Here is a 10004-nt window from a genome sequence, read left to right as displayed (position 1 = left end):
AATGCACGTGTTTTATCAGCAAAATGACACTGTAACAATAAACAGCGATGTAGTGATGACCACTGCAGACGGTTCCTACGATGCTGGAAGGTAAAGGCCATTCCACGCAGCGGTCGGTAGGCCCACACATGCCAGCAGGACGAAGTCGTCTTGTCACTGTGAATCAGCATACGCGATGACCCAATGATGTGGCTGCTGATGACGTCACCGTCAACATCCAGTTGCGTAGGTGAATAACCCGCAGATAGCGATCCTCTTGGGGTGTTGTGACTCTGGAACGTCCACTTCCGGGTCGATCACATGTCTGGCCTGTCGTACTGAAACGGTTAAACAGCCGAATTGTGGTTTGTCTTGTGCAACCCAATGTCCTTGCAATATCGCTGTTGAAAGCACCCATTTGTGTCATTCCTTTGGTCCATTCTCGTTGCACCGACGTCAATCTTGGCATTTCCTCGTGAGCTTTCTGTCAAGTGATTGTTCAGTCTTCACGACAAACAGGTTTTATACACTCTGTCAGAAAAGTGCTGGTGCATTGGACAATAATCACAATTTTGCAAAAATTCGTGCAAAACACGTACAAATGTTTTTGGTTGCATTTTGGCAAATGAAACATGATGGTTGCGTTCTATACAATCAATGTTTTTCAATAATTTTATTAGTTAGAACGCATATTTAGGATTGCAACAACAATAACACCTGTGTACTTTCTTTTGCTCGTCAGTTTATGTCTCTATTGATTATCTTATCTTAGCTGATATCTCAATACCCCAGCCCAACCCCAACCACTGTCTGCGACACCCGTCCTGGTTTTGCTTTTGAGACGAACCCCCTACCTATTTCTTTTTATAGTGATAGTGAGAAGCCATGGTAGCTACATCCTTCATAGTTTCAGTATTTAAGTTATTATTTTTTACGTCTGCTATCGTTTATAATGAAGGTAAGTCTAATTTCAAAATGATCATTTAAAAAGTGTCCTTTGTAAGGGACCGTTCATAATTTATAGCTAGGGGGTTGATGATGATTTTAAGGGGGGACCCATTTTGTTCTGAGGAGCTGTGGGAGGGACATAAATTTTGTACACACGTACGGGGGGAGCAATTTTGTACATGAAGATATGTTTAAAATTATGCTTAGAAATTATGGGAAGGGGAGAGGGGGTCATTGATTTTGTACATAAACTTTAAGGGGGGGTCATTCACATTGTACATGCTGCTCCATAAAAATCATTTCTTCCCACACACACACACACCCCACACCCCCTCTAGCCATAACTTATGAACGGCCCCTAATACAATATCACCGCACACTAATTTGCATAAACCCAAGGTCTGTTCTAAATAATTCGCATTGAACCGCAATTGCTCATTTCTGCACTAATCTCTCCTCAGTAAAATCCTTCTTTTACGTTTCCTATCTCCCTCCCACCGCGACTGTAGTTAGGTCGAACTTGGTTCAACAGATATTCCACACTTTCACATATAAACTACCTAAATTGCAGGCATAAATGTGAAAAAAACAGTGTTTTTCTATTTCCGACAGTACTTTAGCAGTTGGTTGGTTAGTCTTCTCTAAAATAGCATTAATATGAGACTAACATTGACTAACATCGATGAAGAAAATACATTTCGAAGCAGCCATTGTTTATTTTCTCCACAGCATTTAGGTTTCGAATTTACTCGTATCCTCTTTGGATCTGCAAAAGTATTTTGTTCCCGCGTTTCATTTGCCAAGACACCAAGGAAGGATTTTACAGCTGCTTCTTTAAGGTTGATGGTTATCTCCCTTCCTAGATGGCGTATTTCACTTCCGGAAAGTTTATCTCCAAGTGTTGTCACTGTCATCAACTTTGACTTTTTATGAGAAGCACTCTCTGACGTATGTATTACCTAGATACTTCCGATGTGATATCAGTGTTGTAATTAGCTTTGTGGGTGTTTTGGTTGATTTGTGTGTAGTTGATTTGCGATCATGAGTAAATTAGTCTCACGGAATCATGCCGACATGCATGTTGCATCTTGTTCGCCAAGTCAGTTCCTATCATTATTTGCACATTGCAAAGCTAATTGGTTTTAACATAATGCATTTGGTCCGATTACTGGCTAGAATGCATTTTACCAGGCGCAGCCCTCGCTGCTCCCTTTACGATCCTTAGGGTTAGGGTTGTTGTTTGACTCTAGTCTAAAGATGCGTCAGCTCCCTAAGGATCGGAAATGGTGCTAGCCCTAAACCCTAAGGATCGGAAAGGTTCCCTAACACTAAACCCAAAGGATCGTAAAGGGTTGTTTGTTGATGGTTGACGCTATACCACAATAATTGCAACGCAGCGAGCAGAGAGGGCTGTGAGGTAAGTTCATTTCTAGCCGTCAAAATGGCCATAGAAAAAGTCTATGTAAAACATTCATATAGAACTTATGTTCTATAGTGTCCAAGATTTCACCCGTACATTTGACAGTCATAAACCTGTCACTCTGTACGGTTGTTGGAGCAAGTGGACAATTCGGTCTCTGCTGTATTTCTGTCTTGATGCACTTGCATTTGCCTGCTTACAGTTATGCCAAATAAAAATCAATGTAAATGGTTGATATGTACCATGTGTTGAAGAACTTAAACCTGAAACTAAAACATTCACATTTTGAAGATGATATATTTTTCCACAAAGCACATATAGTGTTATCAGAAAGCCTCTCATTCACCGAGCTGTCATTGACATTGAATGTACTAAATGCATCATACATAACTCACCATGTTCACCTTTTTGTTTTTGCTCATTTACAGTGATAGCGCCATCATGCAGGTTGAACTCATTCATATTTTTATGATCAAATACTATCCTGTCTATTTTGCAGATGTAGAGGTGTGATTATGTAGAAGTCATGGAATCATTGCTCATTATAAGTACTCCAGGATAGTGCCACTGTTAACCTGATAATGAGTCGTTAGGCTCTACTGTGCAATTTGTTGATTTACAAGATGTAAATATGTCAGTCATATCATGTACATGTTTGCTGTAGATCTGGCATCTACATTTTTAAAGAAAATATGAAATTAAACATGCTGAATAATCTGAACCAAGAGTCCTTAATTATTTGTTCATCATGTTCATCACATCTCTGTGGCCTTCTGTTTGAATTGTTATAAGAATTGATTGAATAAGCAGTAAATCATGATATGATCTTTACAAGCAAAATGTCCAAAAAGATTTCCATTGGAATAATACATCATCACACACCTATGATAATAGATTTTCCTTCTCAATCTCATAGCTACCATTAATCACAAAATATGCATTGTTTATCAAACTCATATATATTCTTGTGTTTCACTTGCACTTGTAGATGTGTGGTTATAGTGTATCTGTAATACCTACACTGGCGGCTCAGACAACAGTGGGTGTACTTAATGTAATCCTTGTCCCATTCAGTGATACACCATCAACAATGTTCATCACGAGTTCGAGTTGTCACAAGGCTTTCCACCGTTCTTCACTTTATGATCTTATCCCTTGTCATCACTCTTCATCCAGTTCATATCTTACAGTCATCTACATTTTCTATTTTCACGTCTTTGGATCACTAAACTGGATATGCTGAATCTAAATGAAATTGTAGAATTACATCTCTGGTGCGGCTTATGTTTAAATGAACAAATTGAAGAATTATGATTATATTGATACATTAAAAGGGTTTAATTGTGTGAACTTTGTGTGGGATTCATCATGCCAAGGACACACATACACTCAGGAGAAATGGCTGACTCCAGTAACTCAGGTTAAACATACCTAAAACAAATATTTACTGGACATGCTTGATGCCCTGGACAGAATATTTCCTAAAAAATAAATAATCGGTTGTCTCCTTGAACAAGTTGAAGCTGTGAATTAATTCTGTCTCTAACATATACTCTGTTTTGCTGCTGAAGTTGCAGCTGCTGCTATGCTTGCCATGAACAAGACAATTCCATTCAGATTAGCTTCAAACGTTACATTGAGCAAACTGGACTGATCCAATGGAACAATTTGAGATTGCACAGACTGTTTTGCACTTAATCACTTTTGAAGACTCATTTAATAGTGTTTAGTTACATCATCATAGTAACTTGTACATATAGCTTTTCTAAGACTTTTTAGTAATTAATCATTTGATACTCACCATGTTTAACCATGTCATTTTTGTACCAACTGGAATTTATCCTATGCATTGAGTGTGATGAATACTGCTTGTTCAACAGTTTTGGTGTGTTTTGTACTAAAGAACCTATTTTTCTTGCCACTTCAGTATGTAGTCATTATATTATTGGATTTTAGTTGTTAGTGAAACAGAACATTCTTTTTGGATGTCATGATTTTGTGTTGTGAATGTTGTACGAGCAGCTTTATATCATCTATATTGCATGTATCATGTATTGTGCTTGTATCATGTGTATTTTGTGTAGCAATATTGTAAGATTGTGAAATTAAAACAAAGTTATTTTTCATTTATTCAGGGAAAAGTAGATTGATTTGTCTTATTTGCATTAGTAATTAGAATTATGCTTGCCACAAGTAAACATGGAAAACTGATTTGATTTTGGTGTTACAGATGCCACTATTTGGAAATAAGTTCTCCCCCAAGAAGACACCACCCAGACGGGCCCAGTCTTTGTCCAACCTTCACCTTGATGCCACACAATCAAGGACAGAGTTTGGCCTTGACTATGGTCCAATCAAGGTCAATCTGGGTGGCAGTGAGGTAGCCTTTGAGAATGGTATATGGATTCCTGGTAAGAATACTTTAAAAATTACATTATTTTGATGATCAAAAGTCATGTGTTTACTGAAAAATATTTGCTGTGGCTATTCTTTTCAGTGGGATATAACTATTAAACTAACATAAGACTGAAGTAATACAAACAGCTACCCACACATAGTGTATAGGTGCAGTGATCTTTAACAGAATGTTCAACCCCAGTTTGCACCACCTCATCTCAGTATTCACCACCTGTTTAGGGACTGTTAATAATTTATGGCAAGGGGTGTGATGATGATTTTTATGGAGAAGCACGTACAAAATGATTGACCCCCCTAAGATTTATCTTCAAAGTAACTTTCCCCTGCATGTCATGTACAAAATGAATGACCCCCAACTCCCTATCATTTTTTAAATATATAATATATACAAAATTCTAGTGCACATGTACAACCGTGATGACCCCCTTCCTCTCCAGAACAAAATGGGTGACCCCAAAAAAAAAAAAAAACACAAATAAATAAATTAAATATTTAAAAAATCATCATCATCACACACACACACACACACTAGCCATAAATTATGAACAGTCCCTCAGCAAGTAATGTCACACCACCATCTCTCTATCTTATCACAGACTGTCTCTTTCTTGCGAGAGTATTTTGATGAAATGGCATTCTATGCTATTCAAATAATGCACAAGAAGATGCTAATGGGATCTGTACCTTTACCATTGTAAAACCATGTGATACAATACATTACTCTTATCAGCAGATGCTATCCAAATCACACTTTCATATTCTCTTGGAAAATACTCAGATATTGACATACTGATGCCGTGTTACCATGATTACAGAGAGTGGCGCTGGTGGAGCCAGCCACAAGGAGGTGAGTCGGCTGCGGAAGCAGAGCCAGCAGTTACAGGAAGAGAACAACCTCCTCAAGTTTAAGATCGACATCCTCCTAGACATGGTCAGTATTCAGGGTATACAGGTTTTTGTATATGGGCCAAATATTTGGGTACATGTAATCAGCCATTTTGCCCATTTAATTACGCATCACCCAACACAGGGAATTATTATTTGCTACTGTTTACTGATTTGCATTAAAAATAATACAAAATTTCTATGAAAACAGTTGTCTTATCTGTATTCTGCCAAAACAAAATAACCAAATAAATGCAGATATCTCACATTGTGAGTGATACAGTGAGAGTCCACTATTACAGCTGTTTCTTTGGTCAGTTACAGTAATCGATGATTTGTTTTGATCTGCATATGTACTTTTTGTACACGCCACATGTGGGAAGGGGATATAGGTTTGAGCTCTGTCAGTCCGTGCGAGATGATTGGGACAGATTTTCTTGGAAACTGTTATGGATACAGAAACCTGAATTTGATATGTGTTATCGCCGTTGTCATGCATTTCTTGACATAGTGCACGGTATCCCCAATGGGGACAGATTTTCTCAGAAACAATTGTAGATAGGGAAACCAAATGTGGTATGTGTTTTCATGACATGAATGTCGTGGTGGAGTTAAAAAAACAGGAATCAAATAGGAACAAAACACTGTGGCGGGAGATATTGATGACCAAATCCTTTTGTTATCATTGTTCTTAAATGGGTAATACACACTGTGTGTTCCTGATCATGCTGAAGTATTATATCCTGGACACTTGTTCTCTAAAACAATACATATCATCATTAATGTGCTAGATAACCTGTGGTTGGACTGCAGGTCAGTGGTGTTCCCCAGGGCCTTGCTCCTGTCTTAGATTGGGGATAGGGTTGTCAAGGCCTGTAAGTTGAGGGTTGGTATGATAGCCCAGTGGTTAAAGCATTCGCTCATCATGCCGAATGCCTGTTTTTGATTCCCCACATGGGTATAATGTGTGAATCCCATTTCTGGTGTCCCCTGCTGTGATATTGCTGGAATATTGTTAAAAGTGGCATAAAACCCAGCTCACTACTCACTCTGTTAGGTGTAATAATATTTTACCCGAATCCTGTCTAGCTTTCAAGCCATGAGTCACTTGTTTCCTGGTTCAAACCTAATATTTACAGGCTTCAATGATATTGCCAGTAGAGTAATGAGACATTCAAGTTAATGCTCATTTTCTTGGTGTACATATTTGATTTGATTCACTAGTTCAAATGATGCATTTTATTTTATTGAGACACAACTTAAGTAATCAGGAATCTTTGCCGTGCTTACTATTCGTTCTAGTAAGATCAGCTAATTGTTTATAACTTAATGTGTACAAAACAATTTTACTGAGATCCAAGTTTGGTACAGTGGACTAGAAAGTGTTTGGCACGGACTGTCATTTCCAATGTATATACACTTTACTCCAGCTTAAAGAAATATCTGTCACATCAATGGTTTTGTTAAACGTATATACACATTGTTCCACAGCTTGCAGAAACATCTGCCATGTCTCATTTTCATGAAAATGAACTGAAACAGCTGAGGGAGATGAAGTCCAAGAAGAGATGATGATATTCCTGACCGCATTCCTCATGACCCTCCATGTGTATGGCATGGATGTACACCAGCAGCGTCCAGCATCACCAACACTCGAACTGTGATACTATTCCGTCCTCATCCATTCTGTCCCTTGTGAGTGTCTGTGCCGCGACCTGGAAGGCACTACCTAGCATTGTTACATTTATAATGGACTTCATTCTGTGTATATACATATCATGTTTTAGATGGAATTTTTCAGCAAGTGATTCATGTCATTATTAGATTAATAAAAATTCTAAATGATTTTGCATTTTATAATACAGTTGAGCACCATTGTCTCGATATTCTTGGGACCAAGAAAAAATATCGAGTTATCCGAACTTCGAGACATCCGAGCAGGGCATATCATCACATATCACTATGAAAGAAAACACAACAAAAAGTAGATTTCATGTCTGTTTATTCATGTATATATATCTATTTACTCACAGGGATCGCAGCTTATGTTATAGTGTCCATCTTGAATTATACAAAGGTTGGATTTATTCAACGGATGAAACGGAGAATTCTGAAAGTTTAGATTGATGGGCATTTGGTGGTGGCATGAAAGCGATAGTAGCTAACCACTCTCGATACAACACAATAGCTTTCAAATTGACTCCTAATCCATATTTCTCAGTCCGCAATTTAGAAACAACTCAACAATCACATACTAGTCACGTGTTTGCACAAAACCCTCAATCGATTCTCAGCATGTTTGATTTAAAACTATAATCTGTTATCAGTAGTGTTTAGTCGTAACAGTGAGTACTTCCTAATTAATTCCTTCTTAGTTAATCCTAATTAAATAACAAACAACTGACACCTTCAACTCAATTAGCCCTAATTAGTTTACACTACCGCATCCCTTTGATTCATGCCGCACCGTGTGTAAACGTGTGGAAACAACCTCAGTTCAGAGGGATACTTGCCTATGAAAGGTAGGTGAATATCGAGTTTCTTTGCAAATATCAAGTTAAAAGAGTAATTTTGCTTGTTTGGACCATGAAATTATATCGAGATATCCGAAATATCGAGACATCCTTATCGAGTTAAAAGAGCTTGAATAATGATAAATTATCAAGGATTTCGCCGGGACCGAGATGTTATATCGAGACAACCTAGATAATAAGTTATCAGAGTTCGACACAACGGTGCTCAACTGTATATTTGTTTTGTCTTGATTTTATACCTGACAGACTAACTTCCTAAACCATCCCAACTTCCACTGATACTGGGTTTGAATCCCACATTTGGTCCAACACAATATGTGTTTATTAGGACTTTCTTCAAATATGTATAAATTTAGAATGTTTCTGTCTTCAAATGATTTGAGTTTATTGAGATAACTATCTCAACGTTATATATACATTACATATCAACACATTAATATAAATACTGGACTACTATAGTGTAAATCATGCAGGAAGTCACTTACTTCCGTTATATGCACATATGCAGTGTATAGACTGAAAAATAATTACAGATTAACAAACACATCCAAACAGACACAACATTTATAAATAGAGTAACACAATTTAGAGTATCAAATCATATAAAGTGACAGAAGTATTTACATTTTGCTGTGTACAAAAGGTACAAACATCAAATTGTCTGAATGAGTTTCTGATGTTGATTTAGAATAGTTTACAAAAATATGTAGTTTCATTAATACTTTAAAAGTTCCACTAATGTTGAGCCAAATCAAATGTCTTTTTTAGTACAGAGTGAACAGTCTCTTGATGAAGCTGAATACACTGGGGCAGCATGTTGTCTCAAGTGACTGTGGTAGGCTTGTTTCTCCAATGTCATTCATGTCAATAATGACAAAAGTCTCAGAGCTGACATGCTGTACTGCAAAGGGCCCAGTGGGATCTCCCAAGTCTATCTCGGGGATGTCTTCATCCAGGTTCATGGAGGAGCCATACAGAGAGCGAAGGGCAGGGTTTGGGGTGGGGGTCTGGGTTACAGGCTGGGAATTAACTTCAGCAGTTGGGAGCTTAGAGAGCAAAGAGAAGAGATTGTAGATAGTTTCCAGCATAAGTAAAGTGTACAGAAGTGTAAAATAAATATGAATGAGGTTACTTATAATCTAGAAATCATAATATTGAAATGTGTTAATCTGTGTAAACAAATGTCAAGGTGATTTAAATATGTTCACCAAAGAGCCAGTGTTCTATATTTAGTCACAAGCCCTCAGTTTAGACACAGCAGCAAAATTGTTTCCTAATGCTCTAGATGACCTACTGGGAGAGGACCAGGAAGGTCGGAGAGGGAGCCAGCAACGGTTGGTGGTCGAGACTTTCTCAACTCTTCCCAGGCTGCCGTGGGAAATGAAGCAGAAATACAAACTATGCAAAAAAGACATGACCCCTGAGAATGTTCTCATATAAATGTCAGAATAACACTCAAGGCTACTTTCGTAGAATATTGAGGTTACAAAGGACACTGATGATGATAGAAAAAGAAAGAAACTGAAGTAATAGTGGAACTAAAGTAATCCTGTGCTTTGAAATAAAAATGTAAATAAATTATAAATATATATATTTCCTAATTTTAATGCAGTTTCGATCATATGGCTAGACGTTTGTTGATCAACAGGAAAACGAATCCTTCGGTTCCAAAGATATTGATGTAGATCTATTTGAAAACAATGCAATATACCAACACAAGACTTTAATAAGATACCTTGATGATAAACGCTTGCAACGCTCGTAAACATGGTGCTGAGCTTGCGAGAAGTGTGTCACAAATCGCAAATTAATAGAAGAAC

The 10004-nt window shown here is 37.6% G+C and overlaps 2 protein-coding genes across 3 annotated transcripts; one reads left to right on the top strand and one right to left on the bottom strand.

Annotated features, from left to right (window-relative positions):
- The first annotated feature begins 1768 nt into the window (after positions 1–1768).
- Positions 1769–7495, top strand: LOC124278020 (protein chibby homolog 1-like). 2 transcript variants are annotated; one of them, XM_046713755.1, is made up of 5 exons: positions 1775–1875; positions 2776–2794; positions 4578–4758; positions 5581–5696; positions 7142–7495. In XM_046713755.1, exons 2-5 carry the CDS (start codon positions 2789–2791, stop codon positions 7220–7222), a joined length of 384 nt encoding a protein of 127 aa, XP_046569711.1. In that variant the 5' UTR covers positions 1775–1875; positions 2776–2788; the 3' UTR covers positions 7223–7495. The 2 variants fall into 2 exon arrangements, with proteins under 2 accessions (XP_046569712.1, XP_046569711.1); XM_046713756.1 differs by lacking the exon at positions 2776–2794 and having other exon boundaries at positions 1769–1875.
- Positions 7496–8948: 1453 nt separating this feature from the next.
- Positions 8949–9997, bottom strand: LOC124277921. The gene is made up of 3 exons (XM_046713647.1): positions 9920–9997; positions 9479–9552; positions 8949–9230 (listed from the first exon to the last, which is right to left on the bottom strand). The coding sequence occupies exons 1-3, from the start codon at positions 9951–9953 to the stop codon at positions 8949–8951; spliced, it is 390 nt and encodes a 129-aa protein (XP_046569603.1). The 5' UTR covers positions 9954–9997.
- Positions 9998–10004: the final 7 nt, after the last annotated feature.

The sequence above is a fragment of the Haliotis rubra genome, unplaced genomic scaffold (genome assembly GCF_003918875.1).
Source record: "Haliotis rubra isolate DU_JTF1 unplaced genomic scaffold, ASM391887v1 Scf23, whole genome shotgun sequence".
Lineage (NCBI taxonomy): Eukaryota > Metazoa > Mollusca > Gastropoda > Lepetellida > Haliotidae > Haliotis > Haliotis rubra.
Note: the sequence above shows the minus strand (reverse complement) of the source record. Positions and strands in the feature narration are given on the sequence as shown.

Excerpts from the sequence above, each read along its gene's own strand:
- LOC124277921 (XM_046713647.1), bottom strand. The coding sequence starts at position 9,953 with ATGTTTACGAGCGTTGCAAGCGTTTATCATCAAG. Across the intron at positions 9,553-9,919 it reads TGCAAGCGTTTATCATCAAG|CCTGGGAAGAGTTGAGAAAG; the intron begins GTATCTTATTAA and ends TTCCCACGGCAG. Across the intron at positions 9,231-9,478 it reads ACCTTCCTGGTCCTCTCCCA|CTCCCAACTGCTGAAGTTAA; the intron begins GTAGGTCATCTA and ends TTGCTCTCTAAG.
- LOC124278020 (XM_046713755.1), top strand. Across the intron at positions 4,759-5,580 it reads GAATGGTATATGGATTCCTG|AGAGTGGCGCTGGTGGAGCC; the intron begins GTAAGAATACTT and ends CCATGATTACAG. Across the intron at positions 5,697-7,141 it reads TCGACATCCTCCTAGACATG|CTTGCAGAAACATCTGCCAT; the intron begins GTCAGTATTCAG and ends ATTGTTCCACAG.